This window comes from Microcebus murinus, chromosome 10 (genome assembly GCF_040939455.1).
Source record: "Microcebus murinus isolate Inina chromosome 10, M.murinus_Inina_mat1.0, whole genome shotgun sequence".
NCBI classification, from domain to species: Eukaryota; Metazoa; Chordata; class Mammalia; order Primates; family Cheirogaleidae; genus Microcebus; species Microcebus murinus.
The window spans coordinates 17,778,306-17,791,630 of NC_134113.1; the positions used below are offsets into that span (position 1 = coordinate 17,778,306).

Genomic DNA, 13,325 nt, shown 5'->3' on the forward strand with positions numbered 1-13,325 from the left:
CAGTTAAACTTGAATTTCAGATAAATAACAAATAATCTTTTAGTAGAATTATGTCCTAGTTATTGTATGGGCCATACTTATACTAAATACTATTTGAATTGCAGATAAACAACAAATAATTCTCAATATGTGTATCCCAAATATTGCATGGGGCATATTCATACTAAAAATTAATTAGTTGTTTATCTGAAATTCAAACTTAGCAGAGTGTCCTGTATTTTAATGTGCTAAATTTGGCAACTCTACCTAGAGAGCTCTGTGTATTGACTGAAGAACCGTGTTAGACACACATGTCTGTTCACATTTTTCAGGAATCTAAGAAATGGACCTATATATAACTCAATTTCATCTCTCTTTTGACTCTATAGTGCTACTGATGGCAGAAAACTAATTCAGGCCGGGCGTGGTGGCTCACGCTTGTAATCCTAGCACTTTGGGAGGCCGAGGTGGGCAGATTGCTCGAGGTCAGGAGTTCGAAACCAGCCTGAGTAAGAGCGAGACCCCGTCTCTACTATAAATAGAAAGAAATTAATTGGCCAACTAATATATATAGAAAAAATTAGCCGGGCATGGTGGTGCATGCCTGTAGTCCCAGCTACTCAGGAGGCTGAGGCAGGAGGATTGCTTGAGCCCAGGAGTTTAAGGTTGCTGTGAGATAGGCTGATGCCACGGCACTCACTCTAGCTTGGGCAACAAAGCAAGACTCTGTCTCAAAAAAAAAAAAAAAGAAAACTAATTCAGTCAATTCAGGTTAATTCTGTCAACTCAGGATTTTTTAGTCAAGTGGGGATTTGTGTCTTTCCCATGTCTCCATTGGGTTGCACTTAGAGATGAGGCCCTGAGTGCTGGGTGTCCTTCATTGTCATCTGTCCCTGAGGTCCATAGATATTTATTTTATTTTATTTTATTTTATTATTTTTTTTTTGAGACAGAGTCTCGCTTTGTTGCCCAGGCTAGAGTGAGTGCCGTGGCGTCAGCCTAGCTCACAGCAACCTCAAACTCCTGGGCTCAAGCAATCCTTCTGCCTCAGCCTTCCAAGTAGCTGGGACTACAGGCATGTGCCACCATGCCCGGCTAATTTTTTCTATATATATTAGTTGGCCAATTAATTTCTTTCTATTTATAGTAGAGACAGGGTCTCGCTCTTACTCAGGCTGGTTTCGAACTCCTGACCTTGAGCAATCCGCCCGCCTCAGCCTCCCAGAGAGCTAGGATTACAGGCGTGAGCCACCTCCCCTGGCCTATTTTATTTTTTATTATTCTTTTTTGTAGAGATAGGGTCTTGCTCTGTTGCTTAGGCTGGTCTCAAACACTTCGCCTCAATCAATCCTCCCTCTTTGGCTTCTCAAAGTGCTGGGATTACAATCCATGCCTGTCTGGTCCATGGATATTGATGTCTCTCCATTTTTGGCTTCCTCTAGGATGCCCAAGTTCTTATTTGTTCTCAGGTTGCACGATCTTTGCTGCCACCTGGTGACTCAGTTTCTCATCCTACCTGAGGGGGCCCCTCTCTTTAGCCAAATTCTGTGCTTTTCTTGAATCTTGTTCTCTTCTCTAACTCTTTTATACCATTCTCAGTTCAGCAAAATTTCCTTTCTTCCTGGGTGGGGAAAAAAGTCTTCTTCCGACCATCCTGTAATTGTCTGAGTCTGTTGTTTATGGTAAAAAAATGTATCCCATGAGTTGGTCGGGAATTTATTTTATGACATTCAACAATCAGGCTTTTGAGAATCGAAGTTTGTTCTTTCAAGCCATTGTCTCTGTGCTGAGTTTCAAATGTCTATTTTGAAGCTTGAGCTTTTCTCTCTTTGTTTCTGCCGTAACAGTCTTCTCTTAAAGGCAGTGGATTGGAATGGAGCAGGGATGGGGAAATGGGGGTGAAGAGAAGGAAGTGGAGAATCCCTGGAAGGAAAGCCACATGGATTTATACTACATGTTGTCCTGCCCCATTTTTCACTCTGGAGTTTGCATTTATGTAAAGAAAACTGACTTCAAAATTAATGTGCCCTCCTCCACCTTCAAGGAGTTGGAAACAGGGTCCCCGTGCCCCTAGAAGAGTCATTCAGGCAAAGTGGCCCATGGCTGTGCTACTCTCCACCTCCAGGACTGTGCAGGAAAAGCCCCGGTCTCCTTCCCCCAGAGGCGGCTCCACCCCCAGCCCAGCCCAGCCACCCCGTTGGGGCCCAGAGACCTCAGCCACAGGCACAGGAAGAGCTTGGTTAAGCTGAGATCCACCTCAGGGGACCCGTGTACAGCTGGGGCAGGACAGCTCTGCCTGTGTTTAAAGATAGCAGGTAATTTGGGCTCGTCCTCCAGTCCTAGCACAGGATATAAATTTAGAATGGTAGGCTGTGTTGTCATTTCCCTGATGGTCTGAAGGATCTTTTTATATAGTTGGTTAATCACGGAGCCAGCAGGAAACCCAGCTGTGGTGGGAAATCTAAGAGGGGTCAGGTGAGTAGTAAAGAGCTGGCCCAAGTGGTGTCTATGATGTGCAGCAGGAGAACGATCACACACAAAGCCACCCATACCTAAATGCAAATTAGGTATTTGAAAAGACTATGCAGCAGAAATGTTCAGTGTAATAATCGGCAAGCTTGCCAGAGTGTGGCCATAGCTCTGGATGAATTTGTTGTGACAATATGGACGGTAACTTAATGGCTAACAGTGTGGGCTGTGGAGCTAGGCTGTCTGGGTTCAAATCCCAGTTCTGCATTTACTGCAGTTTGACCTTAGGTAAGTTATTTAACTTCTCTGCGCTCCACTCTCCTCATTTGTAAGACTGGGGCAGTTACAGTGTTTACTTATAAATACTGAAAGAAATAAATTGTTTAATCATATAAAACATTTAGAATGATATCTGGTTCATGTTAGCTCTTATTTTTGTCACTATCATGTTTTCCATGCAGGGCTGGAGGGCTGGGTGGCCGACGCTCTGTGCTTACTGTGTGTCGCGCACTATGGGCTGACCGAGGATGAGCTACTCCAGCTTCTGGACATGCTGGGCTACAGGAATCATTACAAAGTGACCACACTGCACTGGGCTGCCTTCCGCAACGCCACCAAACACTGGGTCCAGGAGAAGCCGAGTGGGGTCCTGTACTTCCGGCACCAGTCCCTGCGCAATGCTGTGGAGCACAAGCTCCTTGGTAAGCAAGGCTTGGCTCTGTGAGCACACCTGCAGTTAGGGGCAGGGAGGAGTCACGTACGAGGGAAAGCTCGTGGCTGGGATTTCTCATGTGGGAGTACATCCATAAACACGTATGGAAATGGTTATATGTTAGGACTTGTACTTGGCTATGAGTAACTGAGTGACCTGACTTCAGTGGCTAAACTACCCAGGGTTTATTCTCTCCTATAACAGACTTCTGGGCTGCTCTGTTGGCTCCACAAAGTCACCTGAGACCCAGCTCCTTCTGTGTCCCTGATTCCCTACACTGGCTTGCATTCTCGAGGTCACCCCATGCTTATGGCTGCTGGAGCTCCAGCCATCACATTTCAGTCCACAGGAAGGAAGAAGAGCTTACCAATTCCATTTAAGGGACTTTCCCAGAAGCTTCATAGCAACATTTCTACTTACATCTCTTTGACTCAGAGCCTCATTACTTGGCCACAGCTAGACACAAGGGAAGCTGGGAATAGAGGTTTCAACGGGGTATACTGCTACCCTAAACCAAGGTAGGATTCTGTCACTAACAAGAAGAGTGACAGAACTTCTCTGAGTGGATACTGGGTGGGAGGTAGAGGTCTCTACCTGAATTCTGAAATCAAATTCTTATCCCTTTCTGAAAAGGACTGCACGTCTGCATCCTAGAGACCCTGGAAATTGCAAATACCAGACCTAGAAGCAGAGCACTCCATGACAATTACACAGAGCACTTCAGGTCTGAGGACTCAGAACATCTTTCTCTGGGAAGATTCCAAGCTCTGTGCAAATTTCCCCCTAAATTTACTATGTTCTCTTTTACTTTCATTTGTAAAAGGATAAATCCTTTTTACTATTTCTCTCCTACATTGTAATCATTCCCGCTCTCTCTTAAGTTATGTGATGTGGAGGAGAGAGCAGGCCTGGGAAAGAGGATGCTCTTAGATTTAATGTAGGTTCTTCTGCTCACTTGCCGTATGATGGTTTGCAATGCATTCAATTTATCCGTTTTCTACTAAAGGTTATGGTGTGGCTGTTAAAATTGTGGGTACACATTACATCCCTTCACTGTACTGTGAGTCCCCCCAAAAAAGCACTGGTGACAATATTTGCTATTTCCATGGGAAAAAAGTTGTCATGCTGCAGAATGAGGCTGTAAATACTAGTCTTTGCTAGAGGCATGAGGAATTGTAATAGCGATAGTTCACCTCCATGTGCCCATAAGGATGAACAAGGTCTAAAAACCAGGGCTAAAGTACTTGAGTCCAATATGGGTTTTTTTTTTTTTTGTAAAGGGCTATTTTTTGACTCTTTTGTCCAAATGTCATACCAATCAATCACTTTGAGGCAAGCTGGTCTCTCTTAGTGACATTGATCTACATGCTTCTTGCATGTGAAATGTCTAGCATTATATTCAGTTTGTAACCTAGATTGCCCCTATCAAAAATTGGCTGACTTAGAAAGATCATGGGTTGTGATGGAGCAACCTCTTTCCCCTTTTATTACTTAAACTGAGGATTATTTGGTTTTATATTCTTCATGTGTCCACTGGTTATGATAGCCACATTTTTTTTCTCAGTGTTTTCACTGTGCTGGGCACTTCATATAAATTATTTCTCGTGCAACCAGAACATCCTCAGACTAGGGCAGTTCATTTCTCACCAGCCCCTTGAACATCCTCACCTGCTCCAGGTGTTCCTGGGAGTCCCCAGCAGTGTCATATGTGCCCACCCATCTGTTTGTTGGCTGTAGTCACCAGAGAGTCTCTTCTGGTTTCTTATTACAAAGGTGGGTGCCTCCCAACTGCAGCTGTTGGTGTTGTTTGCTAAGAGAAAGCTAGGCTTCATGCCAAGGGTCCCTTCTTCTCCTTTGGTCCCAAAGCAGCCAGACCTCAAGGCGCTGGGGTCATGCTGGTTCCATCAGAAGCGGGCGGAAAGCATCTCCTGGGAGATCAGAGCACCAGTGCATTCCCTTTTCCCCAAACCTCACCCTTCTCAGGCTCTCAGGGAGCCCTTTCCATTTCTTCTTATAACCCTACACTCCATAAAAGCTCCCCCCCAAATCCAGTGAAGCTCCTTTTTTCCATATCTGTTGAGTGGAAGGAGTCAATGTGGAATGATGGTTAAAAGTGGGATCCTGATGCCAGACTAGGGGGGTCCCTGGCTTTCCCACTTGCTAGGTGGTGACTCTGGCCACATTATGTTACAACTCTGTGTCCCAGATCCCTCATTTATAAAATAAGTGTACTAACCCCATAGCATTGTGAGCATTCAACAAGGTAATTCCATACAAAGCACTTAGAACAGTGCCTGGCCCATAGTAAAGTCTCAAGAAATGTTAGCCACTATCAACATCCTCTTCTTTTTCCTCACTTTCTTCCCTGGGGCCTCTTACCCACCACCTTTCCCAGGATGGCCCGTGCAGATCAACTGGTGATGTTGAATTCTGTGGCCTAAAGATTACTCTGCTTTATCAGACACCCTTAGGCAGGTCTGCGTTCCCTGGGACCCACTCCAGTTTCACTCAATAGATGTTTGCTGAATGAATGCACAGCTATTTCTGGCTGCTGGTGTTTTGGGCCTGCCATTTCTTGAGGCTTTCACCTCTATTGCTTTGAGAGACCATACAGAACCTCAGCTTCCAACATCTGCCCGCAGTAGAATCAAGAACTGGGGGGCTGAGCACAGGAGAGGAAGCACAAGCCAGCTGCATATGACATCATGGTCATGGAACAGGAGTGGCCTCATTTTGCCCTGTCCTCATGTCACTCTGAGGTCTGCGTGCTGTTTGGCAAATGGAGTCTACCTTCCCTCCTCCCAGAAATCACCATAGCATCTACTAGAAATGATTTGTTGTTAAGTGTGATGGCTTTGGAGTCTGACAGAACTGTGTCACCCTGTGCACAAGGTGTGACCTTGTGCAAGGTGCTTACCTCCCTAAGACTCAGTTTCTCACCTGCAAAATAGGGATAATATTATAACACTACTTACGTTGAGAGTATTAAAAATGCTAGTTCATGTAAGACACAGCATCTGGCACTATGATAAGCACTTGTGGTGGCCCTTTGAGCCAGATGCCTCCTTCACCGTGGGAAACACTTCCTGGGCCCCTTGTCGGGTGGGGCCTTGCGACTAAGTGGCCACTGGAAACGTTCAGGATGGCAGCTGCTCTGTGAGTCCTGCATTCAGGAGTCTTGGATTGGAGTTCCCGGTCTCCAATCCTGTGGTGGACATAATCAGCCTTTGCTCTTTTAGGGCACTGGGATTTGGGGGTTGTCAGTGCAGCATACTTTAGCCTACCATGTGCCGCAACCAGACTGCAGAAGCATCAGCCATTAGGTCTGTCAGTGAGAACCAAGCTGCGCTGTGTGTGCAAAAATGACACCGGGTCAAACCATTCCTCACATCCCGTGTGTAGTTGGAGAGCATGACGTTAGAGCAGGAGGTTCGAATGCTGCTTCTCCAGTTACTGGTCACGTGCTGCCCGGGGGAAAGTCACCTGGTCTCTCTGATTTTAAGTAGCTTCCGTTGGTCATGTGGGGATTCACATCCATATCCTCCTGATGAGCTAATTTTGTAAAAAGACAAAATTAAATGCAGGATTTTCTGCGAGGTTTTTGTTTTTGTCTGTGGAGACTGGGTCTTACTCTGTTTCCCAGGCTAGAGTGCTGTGGCGTCAGCCTCGCTTACAGCAACCGCAAACTCTTGGGCTTAAGCAATCCTCTTGCCTCAGCCTCCCAAGTGGCAGAGCCTACAGGTGTGTCACCACACCTGGCTAATTTTTCTATTTTTTGTAGAGATGAGGTCTTGCTCTTGCTGTTCTCGAACTTCTGAATTCTCTTGCCTTGGCCTCCCAAAGTGCTAGGATTATAGGCATGAGCCACCATGCCCAGCCTATGGAAATGTTTCATACACTTTGACTCTTCAGATCTTGGACTCAGGGTAATATTTGTCCCAGTTCTTTTTGTCCCCTCTTCTGCACCTCCACTTTCCCAATTTACTACCCACAAGCATACCTTTGCTACACACAGTGAAGGAGGAGTTTTCTTTTTCTTCCATGGGTCTCTTAAGCACGGCACTTGCTGCCTGGGCGTATCTGCACGCTTTAGACCAGGTAGCTCGGAGTCTGTCCAGATGGGTGGGTGATCTGGAAATCATTTCAGTGGAAATGCAGAATGGTCATTTAACAGTGGGCTTCCCTTTTTATTACAGTTCTTATGAAGAGCTGGGCTTGGGGCGCCATCTAGCTGTGTGCTCCATTCATCTTGCAGAATATTTTAAAATACTTCTATTAATAGTTTAGTTTTCAAGGATAGATATCACCAGGTTTTAATTAAACAAAACCCTTCTGTCTTTGAGAAGCTTATGTCTGGGTAGTATGACCTGTTGGAACCATTTCTCTTTGGAAATGAAGATATAGTAATCCTGGCTCCAACATCAGATTTGCCATCTGTTTGCTCAGCTACCCCTTGGCCTATATGAGATCCATGCAATGGATTAACTTCTCCAAAATGTATACCCTCAAGTGTTTGAAAGTGCTTGTTTAACCAGCAACCATAGTATATATTTAAAATAAAATTTTGGAGCATTGCAGGTTTCTGAAATAACAAACAAAAAAGAAAACAGAAAAATAGGTTACAGCTATTTCCTTGGAGGAAGGGGAGGACTCACCATGAAAAATCAATATGGTCAAAAAGTCCTCAAATTCTAGGCCAGTGGTCATAACTCTAACTAATTCTTTGGTAAATGCTGACTAATGTGTTAGATACATTTTTTCCAGCAACCTTGAGTTTTATTTCACTAATGATGGCCACAGAGCAGTCACATTTTTGCTATGGCATTTTCATATACTAAAAAGCCAGATGCATGAAACTGTGATTGATTTTTAAATAGGTGTAGTCACTCCTGTCAGAGAAAGCAGTCCATATGCATCTCAGAACTCAGTGAATCAGAAGAAAACACATTTTCACCAAATCTTGATGAGATACTTCCAGCGGCAGACCACTTTCTGGAGAGTGTATCAAGAATTGCCGTGGCATATGAAAATGAGCGGGTGCTGGAATGGGTTGTGCGACTTTCTCTCAAGCCCTAGGTAAGTCTCGCCATTTTTCTATCATTGTATGTAGGCAGATTTAGCTTTTCCTTAGATACCCATGGTTCCATTGAGCAAGATGTGTTCATTCACTTACTCATTCAACCACCCACTCATTCATTCGGATGGGCCATCGCCTTGCATCGACTTCTGTGGTTGGCGGATCCCCGGGGTTGCTCCACTGGATCTGTCTGGCGCTGCAGAGTGTTTCTGTCCTCTCTTCACGCCACATGGATTCCTCTCAGAGTTAAGTGGCATTCTGGAGAGTTGGAAAGGGATAAAGGATTGGCCATGTTCTCCTGCTAAACTCTTATTTTCTTCCCTTCCACCCCCTTCTTTCCCCTTCTCTTCCCTCCCCCATCCCCCTTTCCTTCCCTGCCTCTTCCTTCTTTCCCTCCTATGCATTTAACTCAGCAAATATCTCCTTATGACCCACTCTGTCTCCCATGAGGTCCCAGGCCCTGAGGGTGCAGAAGTGAATAGACACAGCCCCAAGCCCTTAGGTGCTTTCCTTCTAGTGGGGGAAGATGCTGAGCCAGCCAGAGAATTCCTATACATGGTGGTAAGCGCCTCACTAGAGCAGTGGCACAGTGAGCTGTGCGGCACAGATGAGGGAGGGGTCAGCTCTGCCTGGTAGACCCGGGGAGCCTGCCCAGAGGAGGGGGCGCCTGCACAGATGAGCAGAATTGGCTTTGGCTGCCGAAGAGGGCAGGGCTTATCCTTATCTGGTGACCTACCCAAGTCATGTCAGGAAAGAAGTTTATGCAATAGGCTTATGAAATGTGGCAAATGGAAGACGAGCTTCCTTCAAGGCATGAAAGAGTAAAATTCTGTGTATTAATACATTGTGTCACAAGTATCACAGACTTTATATCAAGAATCCAAGGCCTGAGCTTCTGGACAAGGCTGCACCTCACTCACTACTGGAGCATCTTATTGGAAGCCGGATGTGATGTTTCTGGGGCCTATTTACTCTCGGTGGCCAAGATTAAAGCAGATCGGTGCCATAAAGTGAAGAAGAGACTTACGCTCTCAGGTACAGTGAGCGACGATGTTTCAGTGGTTCATTTTGCTGGGACACAGAGTGGCCCAAAGTTACTGTTCTCCTGTTTCCTCACACAATTCTGATCACTCAAACAGACCTCTCTGATTTCTCTTCCCTACAACTGAAGCCAACAGTTTCTGAAGACAAGAAATTGGGACAAATTATTCATTTTGAAATTGCTTCTCTTTATCCTCTTGCAGTTGGCTGTTTTCCAGGGCTTTCTCCTTAACCTCCTTTTCTCTCTGTGCTTTCTCCTGGCTTCAACCACAGCCCTCGCCTCCCTTCTTTATCTGTATTTCCAGCCTTGACTCCTTTCAGAGCCCGTTTCATGAGAAGCTACTAATAGTATTCTTGCCTGACCAACAGCTTTCTGAGTGACCGGCTGACATTTCAAATTAAATAGGTGAAAACCTAAATTATTACAGGGTACTTCCCCAAAATTTGTTCTTTCTGTGTTTCCTCTGCCTACTCATGGAAGCGCTAACTTTCTCCACCGTTCAGTACAGAAAATGGTACTGTTGAGGGTGGCCTCAACCCAAGTGGGGACAACCGTGCTTTGACTTTCTGCTTATGTGACTTGGATTTGGATAGCTCTATGGTTAATATTTCCTCCTTTCATTCTCCATAAGTAGGTCCCTTTGCCTGTCCTTCCTTTCATCCTATATTTCTTGGTTTATTAAGCAGAATAATAACCTTTATTCATTCTTTCAACAAATACTAAGTGAAGGCCTCCCTGGGCCATGAACTGATAGACTCCCTGACACAGCAATGACCTAGGCAAATGGAGTCCCTGCCTTTGTGGGGTTTACAGTCAAGTGAGCATAGCAGATTTTGAGCATTTGTTATATGCCAGACTCTAAGTACTTTATATAAATCAGTTTGTTTAATTTTCATAAAGCTGCTATAATACTAGTAGTATCTTGAGTGAAATTAAGGAAACTGAGTCTCAGAGAGGTAAGTTTCCTGAGGTCTCCCAGAGAGTGAGGAACAGATTTGGGCTTTACCACACCTGTATCCATTTTGGTCTTTAAACGTTTTGCCTTTACCTTTATTCTTATTGCTGTGAGTATATATGCAGTTTTGGAATTTGCCTGATCCAATAATCAGGCACTACTCACAAGGATACAAGTGTGTTGAATACAGTCAGTACGCATCTGGAAATGTGTTTATGCTTAGGGGGAGGGGAAGGGAGGGGTGGTTCTGTGTGTTATGGGAAGTTGAATGCTAACAAGAGGGAGATTAGATCTCCAAGGAGGGCGGGTAAGAAAGTCCTTCGGATAATGCCACACTGCTTATCATAACAAGGCTGTTATGGTGATGAAGAGGCTGGGGGCTGAGAGTTGAAACTGGTAGAAAATCATCTAATATTTCAGTGTGTACAGATTTTCCAGATGTAAATGAGCCTACTTCAGAATGGATTCTTTGAATTATGGGGGAAATATCCATAGGGATCTTCTGGTGATGCTATAAGCATGATGTCACCTAGATAAACTTCTAAGATTCTGCTGGTCAGTCTCTGTGTTACTCTGGACACCCCCCCCCCAAAGACCTCTCAGTGGGAGCCCTGACCTCCATAATTGCCTTCGATACCCTTCATGTTTAATCATGGCCAAGTCCTGTAGATTTTACCTCCATAAAGCTCCTCACATCCATTCTCTCATCTCTACCGGGCCCTCCTTTCCTCTCTCTGGAAGAGTCTTCATAAAGCGAGGCTGTGATCTAGTCACTCTGCATATGGTAGCTGTTCTCCTTTGTGCCTCTCCTCCTACCCTGGCCTGCAGACTCAGCCCATGACCATTTGGGGAGACTCCCTGAAGTTCCTCCAGGACTATGTGAGCTCAATTTTCTCTCTTGGTGGTTGCTGAAAGAAGTTGCAAGGTCAAGTACTGTTACCGAAGCAATAGAAAAAGGTATTAGATTCATCAGAATAAGATCTGATTATATCAGGAATCCTGTATAAGAGCCACAGGAGTTATTACAGTGGTCTGGTTGGCTTCTGGGCCTCCCTGTTTTTTCCCTCCATGGTTATGTAGCCACACACAGCTCTGAATCAATCTGCCCTCCTGAGGTGCTGCTCGAGGTCTGGCCCTTAATTGGATTACTCTTTCAAAGAATTTTGGGAGAAATCCTGTTTCATAGTGTGCAATCCCTGCAAGTTGCCTGCCAGTTCATCCCTGTCTTTTTTTCCAATTAAAGAGATATGAGCAAATACTGTCACTCCTCCAAATTCATCTGAGTACCTACTTGTGCCAAACATGGTGCTAGATGCGAAGGATAGAGCAGTGATCAGGCAGACGTGGTTCCTGCCTTAATGAAGCTTATAGTCAAGTGTAAATGATGTACACGAAAAAGCAATTTGGCTCAAGAGGAGTAGGTCAAAGTGGTGGCATGGAGCTTGTCTGAAATCTGACACAGAGATGAAAGGGAAGAATTCCAGAAAGAGGGAACAACACGGTTGGGGGAGAGGAGAGTAGTGAATCTGAAGAACTGAACAAGTCCCACGTGGGTAAGAGAGGGTGGACAGCGAAGGGGCGTCCTGAGACTGCAGAGGCAGGAGCCCAAGGCCCTGGGTCATGCTAAGGATTCAGCCTTTATCCTAAGATCAGCGGAAGCCATCAGGGATTCTAGCAAGATGGTAACGGGTTGGTTTTAAAAGGTCACTTTGGGTGTCATGTAAACAATGAAATGGAAATGGACAAGCATGGCTCCAAGGAGACCTGCTAGTGGTAACAAACCAGGTGACAGGCAACATTGGCTTAGAAGAGGAGGTGGAAGGTTCCACATAGAATCCACAGGACTTGATCATCAGTTGGGTACAGGAGATGGAGGAGTCAAGATGAATCCCAAGTTGACTTGAATGATGGGCAGATGACACTGCTATTGAACCAAAACAGGAAACTCTGCTAAGGGGGGGGTGGTCTGGGGAACAGAGGCCACATGGTGTTTGGAGTGACTGTGGAAAGCCAGGAGGAGATAGCCACAGGGCTCAGAGAAAGAGAGCTGGGCCAGAGATACATCCCTATTAGGGGGAAGGGCCTAGGAGAGGAAATGAGGTCGTCAGGGAGAGGAAGGGGAGGTGGGCCTGGGACAGAACTCCCAGGGGGACCAGAGGAAGAGGATGCAGCTGGGGACAGGAAGGAAGGGTTAGAGAGCTGGGAGGAAAACCAGGACTAAGAGTTAGACATTCCCAAATTGAGGATAGATGCCAACTAAATTAATACAATAATTAAATGTCTAATACTCCACTGTGAGTTGCTCTCTCCTCTGTGCTGTGATGAAGCCCTACTCTGATACTCTATGTTTTTGGTAGAAGTCTGTTACAGACACATGGTTTGGGGGAATAAAGGAGAATCCATAGTGTTCTACATTTGAAGGATGTGCGTCAGACAGGGGGCGCAGCAAGCAGCCTCAGGAAGTGCAAGCACAGCTGGGACTCGGGGCTGACGCGGGAGCAGGAGTTTAGGGTGAGCCAGGCATCACCAGAGAAGCAGGGCTGATGGGGAGGGGAAGGTAGTGCAAAAATTCCTTTCCCTCAAATCCGCCAGGAGGAAGAAGAGGCTTGGGGAAGCGCGGGCCATGTCCTGCTGTTGGACGGAGAGGAACTTTTCAGGCAGGCACGCTCCAAAGTAGAAAGAGAGCCGGTTCATGGGGTCTGTGGGAAATGACTGAGACTTTCCTTTTCAGGTCTCACTCTTCATCATCCCCTTCGGTTCTGAGAGATGATCAGGCTACTGACAGTTTTGACTGCTGCTTGCTTTGGGAAAACTCCTTTAAAAATGAGAGTTTTCCAAGGGCGGCTCAGTCCCGTTAGCTGATGGGGGAGCGGACGAGTATCCGGCGTGTCCCGCGGCACGTCGCTGCTGGCGGCGATGGGTCGGGCACCGGCGCGCCTTCCTCCCTCTGGACCGCGGAGTTTGGCTCCCCCCGGTGGCTCCGGGAGGATAACAAGCCTAACTTCTTGGGTTGACAGGAAATGATGCGCATTTGGGATCTTGAACTTGCTGCTCCTCAGGTACTTCTTGTGCAGTCCGCCTGGCGCCGGCT

General features: G+C 46.0%; 1 protein-coding gene across 1 annotated transcript in view; it reads left to right on the top strand.

The window, feature by feature from the left end:
• The window catches only part of LOC105875580 (putative tetratricopeptide repeat protein 41), a 65,093-nt gene that overhangs the window by 21,268 nt on the left and 30,500 nt on the right, over positions 1-13,325 (top strand). The window contains 3 exon segments of the mRNA XM_012772693.3: positions 2,910-3,149; positions 8,038-8,236; positions 9,094-9,272. Of these exon segments, the coding sequence (XP_012628147.2) occupies positions 2,910-3,149; positions 8,038-8,236; positions 9,094-9,272 (618 nt within the window).